Genomic DNA, 15,490 nt, shown 5'->3' with positions numbered 1-15,490 from the left:
CCCGCAGAGACCAGTGGCTGACTACAGAGGTCATGTGTATGTATGTGGGGGTTGCAGGGGCATCAGCGCTGGATTATTTTATCACATGTTCTGCTTTTAAAATACCTTTGAAGGGCTTTTCCGTGATTTTTCTTTTTAAAACCAGCACAGAGCAGGGGGCTGTCCAAAACAAGTTACTCGCCCTTTAAATGTCCCGAGTGACACGATGTCACGTGACCACTGAGGCCAGTGACTGCAGCAGTGGTCATCAATGGAGGATGCCACCTACCCGTGGGGGCCAGAGTGGCACCATGTTTAGAAGATGAGAACACATTTTTTTTCTTTATTAGGCTACTGTCGGATCCATCCTGCCGCTATTTCGCAGTGCGCGGCGAGAGGCCGCCGGACTAAAAGTACTGCATGTCCGACTTTTTAGTCCGGCGGCCTCTCACTTTGCACTGCCGAGCTGCGCCGGAGCTCCGCCCCCATTATAGTCAATGGGGACGGAGCGTCAGTCCGGTAGCACGGTGAAATAGTGGCAGGACGGATCCGACAGGGTGAACAGCCTGTTGGATCCGTCCTGCCACTAATGTGAAAGTACCCTTAGACAGCCCTCATCTCTGTGCTAATGTTTTAAAAATGTTGGAAAACCGGTAAAGCGCAGAGCTTGTGAATAAAACCAAATTGACAGTCAATTCCTCCATCTTCAGAACCCTGGCAGGAGTTTGATCACTGGCATCTTCTTAGGGTACTTTCACACTAGCGTTATTCTTTTCCGGCATTGAGTTCCGCCCTAGGGGCTCAGTTTTATCCTAATCCGTTCAGGATGCATCAGTTCAGTCACTCTTACGGTATTTGGCCGGAGAATATACCGCAGCAGGCTGACATATTTTCTCCATCCAAAATTTCTGAACACTTGCCAGAATGCCGGATTTGGCACCAAATGTACCGGAAAAATGGATCAGGTTTTCCGGTCTGCGCAGACCTTTAAAAAAACAAATACCGGATCCATTTTTCCAGATGACACCAGAGACACGGATCCAGTATTGCAATGCATTCGTCAGACAGATCTGTATGCAAGCGGACAGCATTTGCATACAGATTTCCGGATCCGGCAGGCAGTTCCGGTGACGCAAGTGTGGGACAGACCCCTGTGGACAGCACCCCCCCCCCCCCCCTTCCCCAACACACATTTATCATTAGGCTGGCAGGGCGATGAGTCTGCAGACAGGTGGCTTCATGGGGGCCACCTCCAGACCACCAGCTGATGGGGCAATACTACAGTGCTTATAGACGGGCCACGTGATGTAACAGGTAGAGGCTCCCTCAGACATCCTATACATGCCCCCATGTACTAAGCAGCAGCCCCTCCAGACACACGACTACCACAGGCGGGAAGAGCAGTAAATGTCATGTCACTGACAGGGGACTGCCCCTTCACACACTCACTGCGCAGGTTGCCGACCAGCTCGGAGTGGCTGGCTCCCCCTGACTTCCAGGCCATGGCTGCACACAGCGCACGGAGCAGGTACTCTGCTGCTTTCAGCGCGGCGACTGCGCCCAGCAATTTGCCCAGGAAGCCCAACACCTCCAACCAGGAGACGTCATCCGAGGGCCCGCCAGAGGAGGAGGGGGCGGAGCCACGCAGAAGCTCAGGACCGTGTGGGAGCCGCGTGGCCACGCCCAACGCTAGCACACGGGACGCATTGTCGACCACGCCCAGCACTGGCATGGGTCACGGCTTCTTCCGCATGCGCAGTTCGTCTTTAGTAGACCGTGTTGTTATTGGGCGGCCGCTTCTTCTCTGCCCTCAGAACGCATTCGCGGGTTGAGCGGGTGTCTGCGCCTAGGTGGCCCCCGGGGCAATGGCTGGCGGCCGCGTTACAGCGAGTACGGCTCGTTGGTGGCGCTGTCTGCTGCGGCTCGAGGACAGTGTTGCATTGTGCAGTCCACTGTGCATGCTCGAAAATAAAATGACCACGCTCCTCCCCACACTATAGCCGGCCCACACGTCTGCAAAGATATGTCTTTTAAAAAGTTAGTTTAGTGGAATTTGAAAATTTGAATTCAGTGGGGAGGAGGCCTCATCTAGTTCTCACAGCTGAGGTTTGCTGCAGTGTATCAGCCAAGTGATGAGAGTTTCTCTGTAAGGAGGAGTAGGTCAGGATATGGGGGTAGAATAAAACTGGCTTAGTTGCCCATAGCAACCAATCAGATTCCACCTTTCATCTTCCAAAGGAGCTGTGAAAAATGAAAGGTGGAATCTGATTGGTTGCTATGGGCAGCATCTCCTCCGAGGCATTTGCTGACATAGAGAGTTTCCTAGGACTACACATGTGCCATCTTGTAGTGGATGGAGGCAGGTTATGGCATACAAAAATACCTCAGGCCATTTTCATATTGTGGTAGCATACATAAGTCAAACACCAGACGAGAAAAAGTGACATGGCTTCTGTGTTTAGGCCCAGCTCGTGTGAAAGTGGCCTGAGGATAGGCGAACATACTGTTTTCATGTGGTTTTGATCTTGGTATTCAAAAAATAAAGTGCTGTGTGTAAATATAACCCAAAGCTGGCACGCATATTACATGATTGTGGTGTTTAAAGGGTTGGGCAATTGTAATGTCTTTGTCATAATGACATATACAGTCTCTCTCCTGGATCACATCATACCTCACAGACCGGACGTTTAGCGTCTCCCACTCTCACACCACATCCTCGCCTCATTCCCTCTCTGTTGGTGTCCCGCAAGGCTCTGTCCTAGGTCCCCTGCTCTTCTCTATCTACACTTTCGGCCTGGGACAGCTCATAGAGTCCCATGGCTTTCAGTATCACTCCTATGCTGATGACACACAAATCTACCTCTCTGGTCCAGACATCACCACCTTACTATCAAGAATCCCACAATGTCTATCTTCTATATCATCCTTCTTCGCCTCTCGCTTTCTTAAACTTAACATGGATAAGACAGAATTCATAATCTTTCCCCATCTTGTTCACCCCCCCCCCCCCCCAACAGACCTATCTATCACGATCAATGGCTGCACATTATCCCCAGTCAACAAAGTCCGCTGCCTTGGAGTGACCTTAGATTCTGCCCTTTCCTTCCGACCGCACATCCAAGCCCTTTCCACCACCTGCCTCCTCCAACTCAAAAACATCTCCCGCATCCGTGCTTTCCTTAACTTTGAATCTGCGAAAATGCTCGTACATGCCCTCATTATCTCCCGCCTAGACTACTGCAACACTCTCTTCTGTGGCCTTCCATCTAGCACTCTCGCACCCCTCCAATCTATCCTCAACTCTGCTGCCCGACTAATCCACCTCTCACCTTATTACTCCTCTGCCTCTCCCCTCTGCCAATCCCTTCACTGGCTCCCCATTGCCCAGTGAATCCACTTCAAAGTACTAACAAACACATACAAGGCCGTCCATAACCTGTCCCCTCCCTACATCTCTGAGCTACTTTCCCGATACATCCCCACACGCACTCTCCGATCCTCACAAGACCTCCTTCTCTCCTCTTATCGCCTCTTCCCACAATCGACTCCAAGATTTCTCCCGTGCATCCCCCATACTCTGGAACTCGCTACCCCAACATATCAGACTCTCACCTACAGTGGAATCCTTCAAAAAAAAAACTGAAAACCCACCTCTTCAGACAAGCCTACAACCAGTGACCCTGCTGCCTCTATACCGCCATGACCAACTTAACCCGCACCTACTGTGTCCTTCTCCCATACCATGTAGATTGTAAGCCCTCACGGGCAGGGCCCTCTCTCATTCTGTACCAGTTTGTAACTCATCTTGTTTATGATTAGTGCAATTGTCTGTGTTATGTATGTGCACCGCTTATCATATGTACAGCGCTATGGAATTTAATAATAAATAATAATAATAATGTACTCTCCACATCAGCCTATATGAGTGTATACTGACCCCCAGCTGCCCCGGTATCAGGTAAATGTACTTATCACGGCCTGCAAGATGGTGGCGACTGTTTCCTCTGGCTGCTCGCAGGGTGCCTTCTTGTCCTGCGTCCCGCACAGGAACAGTAGAATCCCCTGTACCCCCTTTAATCCAATGCATTTTACAGAAACACGATACTTAAAGGGAACCTGTCACCGGGATTTTGGGTATAGAGCTGAGGACATGGGTTGCTAGATGGCGGCTAGCACATCCGCAATACCCAGTCCCCATAGCTCTGTGTGCTTTTATTGTGTGAAAAAACCGATTTGATACATATGCAAATTAACCTGATATGAGTCCTGTAGGTGAGATGAGTCAGGGACAGGACTTATCTCAGGTTAATTTGCATATGTATCAAATCGGTTTTTTGACACAATAAAAGCACACAGAGCTATGGGGACTGGATATTGCAGAAGTGCTAGCGGCCATCTAGCAACCCATGTCCTCAGCTCTATACCCAAAATCCCGGTGACAGGTTCCCTTTAAGAATGTCAGAACAGGTCAGAACAATGCCAGAACAGGTCAGAAGCACAGAGGTTAAGAAATGATAAGCTCAGAGTCCTGTCTACAAATGCTCGCATTTTAGGTAAAAAAATCAATGAGCTTGGGTCAATAATGGCATCTGAGAATGTAGATTTAGTGGCTGTTATGGAGACATGGTTTAATGAAAGAAATGACTGGGACATAACCATACCAGGGTACTCTTTATACAGAAGAGACAGAGAAGGCAAGAAAGGAGGAGGAGTGGCCCTGTATGTGAAAGATAGCATTAAGGCCTCATGCACACGACCGTATTTTTTAACGTCCCGCAAAACATGGTTCCGTTGTACCGTGATCCGTGCCCGTTTTTTCTTCCGTGGGTCTGCCGTGATTTTTGGAGGATCCACGGACATGAAAAATGAAATAAAATTCTAAGTCAAGTTTGCCATTGAAATGATAGGAAAAAACGGATCACGGACACGGATGACAATCTTGGGTGCATCCGTGATTTTCACGGACCCATTGACTTGAATGGGCCCGTGAACCGTTGGCCGTGAAAAAAATAGGACAGGTCATATTTTTTTCACGGCCTAGAAACACGGGTCACGGGCACGGTGTAAAAACGGTGCACAAGCCGAGTTTTCAACGGCCCCATTGAAAGTCAATGGAGCCGCAGAAAAAAACGGAAAACGGCACAACGGCCACGGGTGCACACAACGGTCGTGTGCATGAGGCCTAAATCTAACCTAATACAAGTTGGTGAGGCCAACATAGAGTCAGTTTGGGTTACGTTGCAGTTTGCTAATCATGCAGTAACTCGTGTAGGTGTGATATATAGACCACCTGGTCAAGTTAAAGAACTAGATGATCTACTAGTTGAAGAAATAGCTAAAATGACAATGAAAGGAGAAGTTATCATTATGGGAGATTTCAATCTTCCAGATATAAACTGGAAAACCAAAATAGCAAGTTCTACCAGGAGTACAGATATTCTAAATTCCCTACTGGGGTTATTCCTCCAACAAATGGTTGAGGAGCCAGCCCGGAGGGAGGCCATTTTGGATTTGGTATTCACAAATGGGGATTCGGTATATGATGTCATTGTAGGCGAAACCTTGGGATCTAGTGATCACCAGTCAGTGTGGTTTAATATAAGAACTGTGAAAGAGTCCCACCACACAAAAACAAAAGTTTTAGATTTTAGAAAAACAGACTTTTCAAAAATGAAATTATTTATAAATGAGTCCTTATCAGACTGGAACGGATTACATGGAGTCCAGGAGAAATGGGACTACTTAAAAGGTGCATTATTGAAGGCAACAGAAAATTGCATTAGACTTGTCAGTAAAAGCAAAAAAAGGAAGAGACCACTGTGGTACTCAGCAGAAGTGGCCCAAATCATTAAAAATAAAAAGCTAGCATTTTGTAATTATAAAAAAACCCAGAGCAATGAAGATAAGGAAATCTACAAGATTAGGCAGAAAGAGGCCAAGCAAGTTCTAAGAACTTCTAAAGCTCAGGCAGAAGAAAAACTAGCTCAGTCTATGAAAAAAGGGGATAAGACATTCTTCAGATATATAAATGAAAAAAGGAAATTAAAACAAGGAATAACTAAATTAAAAACAAAGGACGGAAGGTATGTAGAAGAGAATAATGGGCTAGCCGACTGCCTTAATGAATACTTCTGTTCAGTTTTTACAAAAGAAAAAGAAGGAGAAGGACCTCCACTAGAAAGGATGACTATTAAATCGTTTGATGCATGTGTCTTTACAGAGGAAGATGTTCTAAGTTTGCTGTCTAAAGTGAAGACAAATAAGTCACAGGGGCCTGATGAGATACACCCAAAATTATTAAAAGAGCTTAGTGGTGAGCTGGCAAAACCGTTAACAGATTTATTTAACCAATCATTAGTAACAGGAGTCGTCCCGGAAGATTGGAAATTGGCAAATGTCGTGCCCATTCACAAGAAAGGTAGTAGGGAGGAATCGAGCAACTATAGACCAGTGAGTCTGACATCAATAGTAGGCAAATTAATGGAAACCCTATTAAAGGATAGGATTGTGGAACATCTAAAATCCCATGGATTGCAAGATGAAAAACAACATGGGTTTACTTCAGGGAGATCATGTCAAACAAATCTTATAGATTTTTTTGACTGGGTGACTAAAATAATAGACGGTGGAGGTGCAGTAGACATCGCATATCTAGATTTTAGTAAGGCTTTTGACACTGTCCCACATAGAAGACTTATCAATAAACTGCAGTCATTGAGCATGGACTCCCATATTGTTGAGTGGATTAGGCAGTGGCTGAGTGACAGACAACAGAGGGTTGTAGTCAATGGAGAACATTCAAAACAAGGTCAAGTTACCAGTGGGATTCCGCAGGGATCTGTACTGGGACCAATTTTGTTTAATATCTTCATAAGTGATATTGCAAAAGGCCTCGATGGTAAGGTTTGTCTTTTTGCTGATGACACAAAGATATGTAACAGGGTTGATGTTCCGGGAGGGAAAGCCAAATGGAAAAGGATTTAGGAAAACTAGAAGAATGGTCAGAACTCTGGCAACTGAAATTTAATGTGGATAAGTGCAAGATAATGCACCTGGGGCGTAAAAACCCAAGGGCAGAATATAGAATATTTGACAGAGTCCGGACCTCAGTATCTGAGGAAAGGGATTTAGGAGTAATTATTTCAGAAGACTTAAAGGTGGGAAGACAATGTAATAGAGCAGCACGAAATGCCAGCAGAATGCTTGGGTGTATAGGGAGAGGTATAAGCAGTAGAAAGAGTGAAGTGCTTATGCCGCTGTACAGAACACTGGTGAGACCTCACTTGGAGTATTGTGCGCAGTACTGGAGGCCATATCTCCAGAAGGATATAGATACTCTAGAGAGAGTTCAGAGAAGAGCTACTAAACTAGTACATGGATTGCAGGATAAAACTTACCAGGAAAGGTTAAAGGACCTTAATATGTATAGCTTGGAAGAAAGACGAGACAGAGGGGATATGATAGAAACTTTTATATACATAAAGGGAATCAACAAGGTAAAAGAGGAGAGCATATTTAAAAGAAGAAATACTGCTACAAGAGGATGCAGTTTTAAATTAGAGGGGGCAAAGGTTTAAAAGTAATATAAGGAAGTATTACTTTACTGAGAGAGTAGTGGATGCATGGAATAGCCTTCCTGCAGAAGTGGTAGCTGCAAATACAGTGGAGGAGTTTAAGCATGCATGGGATAGGCATAAGGCCATCCTTCATATAAGATAGGGCCAGGGACTATTCATAGGATTCAGTATATTGGGCAGACTAGATGGGCCAAATGGTTCTTATCTGCCGACACATTCTATGTTTCTATGTATGGCGGGTCCAAAATTGTCAGTTTCTCCTTTCACCAGCGGCAGACATACCATAGGTGCAACCTATGCAACTGCAATGGAGCTCTAGGCGAATAAAAAAGGGGGCCCATACCACTATAAAAATGGGGCCCATACCACTATAAAAAAGGGGGCCCTTACCACTATAAAAATGGGGCCCATACCACTATAAAAAAGGGGGCCCATACCACTATAAAAAAGGGGGCCCATACCACTATAAAAAAGGGGGCCCATACCACTATAAAAAAAAGGGGGCCCATACCACTATAAAAAAAGGGGGCCCATACCACTATAAAAAGAGTGCCCATACCACTATAAAAAGGGGGACCATACCACTATAAAAAGGGGGCCCATATCACTATAAAAAGGGGGCCCATATCACTATAAAAAGGGGGCCCATACCACTATAAAAAAAAAAGGGGGCCCATACCACTATAAAAAGGGCACTGTGGTTACCTTGGTTTGAAATAACTGGCAGTTTCTGATCCAGGATAGATTAGAGGGGCATATAAGGGACAAGGAGCACAATGATGAGACCCTCACTCTCCAAAAATTAACTTGAAAAGCAAGGAGCCCACCAACCTAATTTGCAGAGGGGTCCTCTACTGTACGTCATCACATAACTTGTCTGTCCTAGTGGCTCCACATAAAGAGGCTTTAGAACAATGATCACCCAGTGCTATCTCCAGCATTCCCATAGAAGTAAATGTGCCAGCGGTCAGTCGTACACACTGCCACTTCATAGATATAGGAACCTCTGTTCTGGTAATTGCCGAGGGTCCCATTGGTAGGACCCCAGTGATAAGACACTTGTCCGCTATCCGTGGGAAAAAGGATAAGGCCCCTTTCACACGGGCGAGTTTTCCGTGCGGGTGCGATGCGTGCGGTGAACGCATTGCACCCGCACTGAATCTTGACCCATTCATTTCTATGGGACTGTGCACACGAGCGGTGATTTTCACGCATCACTTGTGCGTTGCGTGAAAATCGCAGCATGCTCCTCTTTGTGCGTTTTTCACGTAACGCAGGCCCTATAGAAATGAATGGGGTTGCGTGAAAATCGCATGCATCCGCAAGCAAGTGCGGATGCGGTGCGATTTTCACGCATGGGTTCTAGGTGACAGTCTATTCACTGTATTATTTTCCCTTATTACATGGTTATAAGGGAAAATAATAGCATTCTGAATACAGAATGCTTAGTATAATAGCACTGGAGGGGTTAAAAATAATAAAAAAGTTAACTCACCTTCTCCTCTTGTTCGCGTAGATGCCGGTCTGTTCTTTAGCTGTGGCTAAAGGACCTTTGATGACGTCAGATCACATGCTCTATCACCACGGTGATGGACCATGTGATTGGAGCATGTGATCTGACGTCACCTCAGGTCATTCAGTCCACAGCTAAAGAACAGACCGGGATCTACGCTAACAAGAGGAGAAGGTGAGTTAACTTTTTTATTATTTTTTAACCCTTCCAGCACTATTATACTATGCATTCTGTAGTCAGAATGCTATTATTTTCCCTTATAACCATGTTATAAGGGAAAATAATACAATCTTCAGAACATCAATCCCAAGCCCGAACTTCTGTGAAGAAGTTCGGGTTTGGGTACCAAACATGCGTGATTTTTCTCACGCGAGTGCAACGCATGACAATGTTTTGCACTCGTGCGGGAAAATCGCGCATTTTCCCGCAACGCGCCCGACTCTTATCCGGGCAAAAAAAATCACGCCCGTGTGAAAGAGGCCTAAGTGTTTTTTGTGTGAAAACCCCTTTAAGTAGGGAGGATCAACAGTTGGAGAACGGCTGTGATTGACAGCTGCACTCCCGCTATAACAGCCAGACCTGCAGAACCTTTTTGGGTTTAAGGACCCCAAATTGGTGGTTCCTCTGATTGGTACTCCAAAGAAAAGGAGACTAGGTAGGAACACACGTTTCTTTGGAATTGTGTTAACAGCTGATCACAAGTCCCATAAAGTGCAATGTCATGTGGCATATGCAACCTCCCCGTTTTCCCCTCTCTAAGGGTCCATTCACACGTCCGTAAAATGGGTCCGCATTTGCAGACAAGAAAAGGCATTTTCTATGAAAGTGCCGGCAATGTACGGTCCGCAAAATGCGGAACGCACATTGCCGGTGTCCATGCTTTGCGAGTCCGCAAAACACATACGGACAGGTGAATGTACCCTAAAGCGGTGAACCTATTACACATTTATGGTATATCCTGCAGCAATGGCATGAATGTGTTTTAGACCTCATGCACACAGCCTTGCCTTTTTTGCGGTCCGCAGATCCGCAAAAAACAGAAGCAGCCCATGTTGCCCTCCGCAATTTACGGAACGGGCGCCGGCAATATAAATGCCTATTCTTGTCTGCAAAGCGCGAACAAGAATAGGACATGTTACATTTTTTTTAGCGGGGCCGTGGATCGGAGCCACGGATACGGACAGCACACACAGTGCTGTCCGCATCTTTTGCGGCCCCATTGAAGTAAATGGGTCCGTATCCGAGCCGCCAAAACGGCGGCTCGGATGCGGACCCAAACAACGGTCATGTGCATGAAGCCGTATAGGAATATTCCTTTAAGGGAGCAATCTGGGTAAAATCGATGGCCATGATGCTTGACGACACTGCAGCTCAGCGAGATTCTCTTCAGTGGAACTGAGCGGCAGTGCCAGTTGTAGCACATGGTGTGGCGCTGTGGCTGGAAGAAAGCCGTGTTTTCATAGAAAATTTAAGCCACTTGACCTCTCAACATTAAACTTCGGAGGAGTCCCCTTTTATCTGTTCAGCGCCATTCATGAACAGCAGCTGAAAATCATGTGTGCCACATGGTGCTGCTGAGAACTCTGAATGTGCTGTACTGTAAAGCAGTGTTCACATCTGGATTAACCCCTTAGATGTCTTGGTTAACTGTGACATCTAGGTGGTTGAAGGAATTGGGCTCTCTGTCACTGCATCTGCATCCTATTGTGACATCACCTTCAGGGACTAGGAACGCTATTCCCAGATTGGGACTTCGCCGCTACACGGTTTTATTGTGATTATTTGGCGTCTGTTGCAGAGACTGAGTATCGGATATACAGGAATTACACATCTATTTCCATCTGTATATGTGTTACATGTAATTTTTAGTTGTTTTAGGGGTATGTTCTTAAGTATTTTAGTATATTAAAGTGTATTATCACCATCACCGCTTGTGTTTCCCTTTTGAGTGTGCCCCCATACCTGTTTTTTATTTAAAAAAAAGTTGTTAAAAATGCCATTTTTTGTCACCTTACATAACAAAAAAGGGGAATAGCAAGCGATTAAAAAGTCATATGCACCCCAAATCAAACCCAATCAAACCTGTCATCTCATCCCACAAAAATGATACCCTACCTAAGACAATCGCCACCCAAAAAATTAAAAAACGATGGCTCTCAGACTATGGAGAAACTAAAATGATATATTTTTTTGTTTCAAAAATGATATTATTGTGTAAAACTTTGATAAATAAAGAAAAGTAGACATCTGCGTGTCTGTAAGAATCTGCTGTATAAAAATATCACATGACCTAACCCCTCAGGTGAACACCATAAAAAAATAAAATAAAGTGTGTCAAAAAAGCCAAGCAATCAAAAAGTCATACACACCTCACAATAGTGCCAATCAAACCGTCATCTCATAGCCAAAAAAATGAGCCCTTATGTAAGACATAAAAAAACTATGACTTTCAGAATGTGGAGACACAAAAAAATCTTTTTTTCCCCAAAATTCTTTATTATATTAAACTGAAACAAACAACCCAGAAAAGTAGTCATATTTGGTATTGCCGTGTCCGTAACAGCCTGCTCTATAAAAATACCACATGATCTAACCTGTCAGATGAATGTTGTAAATAACAAAAAATAAAAACGGTGCCAAAACAGCTATTTTGTGTTACCTTGCCTCACAAAAAGTGTAATATAGAGCAACCAAAAATCATATTTACTCTAAAATAGTACCAACAAAACGGCCACCTTATCCTGTAGTTTCCAAAATGGGGTCACTTTTTTGGAGTTTCTACTCTAGGGTTGCATCAGGGGGGCTTCAAATGGGACATGGTGTCAAAAAACCAGTCCAGCAAAATCTGCCTTCCAAAAACCATATGGTGTTACTTTCCTTCTGCGCCCTGCTGTGTGCCCGTACAGCAGTTTACGACCACATATGGGATGTTTCTATAAACTACAGAATCAGGGCAATGAATATTAAGTTTTGTTTGGCTGTTAACCCTTGCTTTGATACTGAAAAAAATTGATTAAAATTGAAAATCTGCCCAAAAAGTGAAATTCTGAAATTTCATCTCCATTTTCCATAAATTATTCTGGAACACCTAAAGGGTTAACAAAGTTTGTAAAATCAGTTTTGAATACCTTGAGGGGTGGAGTTTATAAAACGGGGTCATTTTTGGGTGGTTTCTATTATGTAAGCCTCACAAAGTGACTTCAGACGTGAACTTGTCCTTAAAAAGTGGGTTTTGGAAATTTTCAGAAAAATTTCAAGATTTGCTTCTAAGCTTTCTAACGTCCCCCAAAAATTTAAATGGCATTCACAAAATGATCCAAACATGAAGAGGACATATGGGGAATGTAAAGTATTAACTATTTTTTGAGTTATTACTATCTATTATAAAAATAGAGAAATTGAAATTTGGAAATTTGCTAATTTTTTCAAATTTTTGGTTAATTTGGTATTTTTTTCATAAATTAAAATGAAATTTTTTAACTCAATTTTACCACTGTCATGAAGTACAATATGTGACAAGAAAACAATCTCAGAATGGCCTGGATAAGTAAAAGTGTTTTAACATTATTACCAAATAAAGTGACACATGTCAGATTTGCTAAAAATGGCCTGGGCAGAAAGGTAAAAAATAGCTTGGTCCTGAAAGGGTTAAAAAGGAAAAGGGTTTATTTTGTCTACTTGATGGTAATCGTTCAGAAATTGGATGGTTTACTGTCCTTTCTCTTTATCATTGTCACAATGCAACTTATATTACTAGGAGATAGAGGGGGGGGGGGAGTACATCTCTAGTATTATACTGTACAATGCATTGCACATTATTTTTAGGTAAAGGTCCTTTTAAGGTCCTTTGTCACATAATTTTGTTTTAATAAATTCTGCATAGGATTTTTTGCTGTTCTCATACTTATAATATATACTTATTATACATACAACCAACCTTTAAACACTATGGGGGATATTTTTGAAACTGTTCAAAAGAAAAAAACTGACTTTGTTGTTTATAGCAACCAATCACAGCACAGCTCTTATTTTAGATTCTGCCCTTGAAAAATGAAAGCTGTGCTGTGACTGGTTACTACGAGAGCTTCATAAATCCGAGTCATTAGAAATTCTAAGGTAATTAGAACCATATTTAGAGTTTTTCCTTTTGAATCTCCTATTATTATCTGTAGTGATTGATTTGGTTCATTTGCATGCTTATCATTTTAAGCAGTGAAATTAGTCAAGCAATTTTCATGCTTTGGATCCTGTAAGGATATGACGGCAATGTAGCATGCACACACAGGGATAGAGTAGCCCTAAAACTCCCCAGACCTACTATCCCTACCTACTTGCATGTTTACCTTACGTGGTGACCCCACAACTGATTGATTGTCCCTATATTACGTATGTGAGGGAGAGACACATAAAAAGGGAATAAACAGACACAATAAGAGTAGTTGTACAATACAGGGGTCAATAAGTAAACAACGTGTCAGGAGTGGTAGAAGTATATGAGAGAGACAGACAGCCCAGAAGTAAAAAACCAGGAGAGCAATACAGGAACAAATCGCCAGAAGCCAGAAAATGTAGTCACAATACCAGCTCCAGAAGTCACAACCAAAGTAAATACAATGCCACTAAAGAACAGCAGAGGAACAGAAATTCACCAGCACTTGCACGCACAGGAGCCAGACATATAGAGATTTGGGAATGATCTCCAGCTCGCTTCACTACACATTGGGTGGAGCTGTTATCTGAACTAATGGATGCCCTAATGCTCTGACTTGCTCCTTCATTCCCAGGCTGTGAGGGCTGGATCACAATGTCCTTTCCCCTGGCTACTGGATGCCAGGGGACTGTGACACTTCCATACTCAGAGCCTAACGCCGTTTCAAAGTCTTAAATGCTATACTAGATTCTATCCTGAAAATTTGGTCACTGATTGTTCAGTGTTTTATCTAACCTCTGTAATAACAGTAAGAATTCTATGAATATGATAATGTTCATCTTTTCTCAATTAACTTATCGATCATCAAGTCAGAAAAAGTATCCATCATCTCATCCCATTAACATGTAAAATTAATGTAAAAAATAAATGTTTATTTAAAGGTCATTCTGAGGCCTCTGGGTATGATCTTAGGGTCTATTCACACGTCCGTTGTTTGTTTCCTGATCTGTTCCGTTTTTTGCGGAACAGATCTGGACCAGATCTGGACCCATTCATTTTCAATGGGTCCTGAAAAAAAACGGACAGCACAATGTCAGATTTTTTTTCAGGACCCATTGAAAATGAATGGGTCCAGATCTGGTCCAGATCTGTTCAGCAAAAAACGGAACAGATCAGGAAAGAAACAACGGACGTGTGAATGGACCCTAATTGTCACCATCTGTCACACCCGTGTGTGGGAGGGAGACACCACACTGGATGAAGAAGGAGAGTGAACAAGGCCTGAGAGCAAGGGAAGAAAGAAGGACACCTCCTAGTCAAATCCCTAGTCACAGTCCTGCCTGGCTATCAGTATGAACAGACCTCAAAGGTAGGTGAGTTCATACGCAGGAGTACCTAGAGTCCTAACTCACCCTATAAGACCCTGGTGATAGTGACAGGACACTACCTGTTCCTCCAGAAAGGACAGAAGACCCAGACTCTCCCTCAGTCCTACAGGAAACACCTAACTTTCCAGTAGCTATGGCAGCAACAGGAACTCAGCCAAGAACCAAACACCAGCAGACCACAGATACCACTAAAGCTATAAACCGCACAGCATTGTGGGAGAAGCAACTATAAATAAGGAAAGTTAAATGACCACAACAGCAACAGCTGGAGGTTAGAGGTGTGGACAGTATCAGAAACAACACAGACGTCTCTTGATCCACAAGGAAACCTGTCAGATCAAAGCACGTGTTGCCAGTCTCACAGACGTCCGTATGTCTCGGTACGTCCATGACACTATCCATGAGTGGAAACAGCCAATCAAGTGTCTGTTAGAAAGTCTTACAAGTTTTTAGTAGAGATAAGCAAGTTTCTTAAAATTTGTTTTGGTTCCTATACTAACAAACCTGTTGAAAGATTAGATTTGGGTACAAATAAATTGAACCTAAATTAAAAGTGCTCTAAAAAGTTTTGTATAACTCTGGGGTCTCCTAGAACTCTATTAGAGATGAACGAATTTCTTGAAATTTGTTTGACTTTATCAAGAAATTCAATTTGTGTCTGAATCAATTCTACACAAATCAAATATGCTCCAATCAGTTTTAACATTGGTATATGACACTCTGAGGTCCCCTAGGGCTAATTTTTTATATTTTTTGTTATGTTTGCTCTTTTAAGCTTTTTAATGCAATGAAAGCAATAGAAAATAATGTCAGCGGGACACTGACATATATAGACATGGGTAAACGCATGGCTGATGAGCAAACAACATGTTTAAAAACACTG

At 43.4% G+C, this 15,490-nt stretch overlaps 1 protein-coding gene across 3 annotated transcripts in view; it reads right to left on the bottom strand.

Annotated features, from left to right (window-relative positions):
- PCMT1 (protein-L-isoaspartate (D-aspartate) O-methyltransferase) overlaps window positions 1–1,718 on the bottom strand; it is a 33,182-nt gene extending 31,464 nt beyond the window's left edge. Inside the window, exon 1 of one of the 3 annotated variants that reach the window (XM_044289812.1) lies at window positions 1,429–1,718. In XM_044289812.1, the coding sequence (XP_044145747.1) occupies window positions 1,429–1,711 (283 nt within the window). In that variant the 5' untranslated portion in view covers window positions 1,712–1,718. The remainder of the gene's footprint in view (window positions 1–1,428) is intronic. The other 2 variants (XM_044289810.1, XM_044289811.1) reach the window with 2 other exon arrangements.
- Window positions 1,719–15,490: the final 13,772 nt, after the last annotated feature.

The sequence above is a fragment of the Bufo gargarizans genome, chromosome 4, assembly GCF_014858855.1.
Source record: "Bufo gargarizans isolate SCDJY-AF-19 chromosome 4, ASM1485885v1, whole genome shotgun sequence".
Classification (NCBI taxonomy): domain Eukaryota; kingdom Metazoa; phylum Chordata; class Amphibia; order Anura; family Bufonidae; genus Bufo; species Bufo gargarizans.
This window is presented reverse-complemented; position numbering and strand designations above follow the sequence as displayed.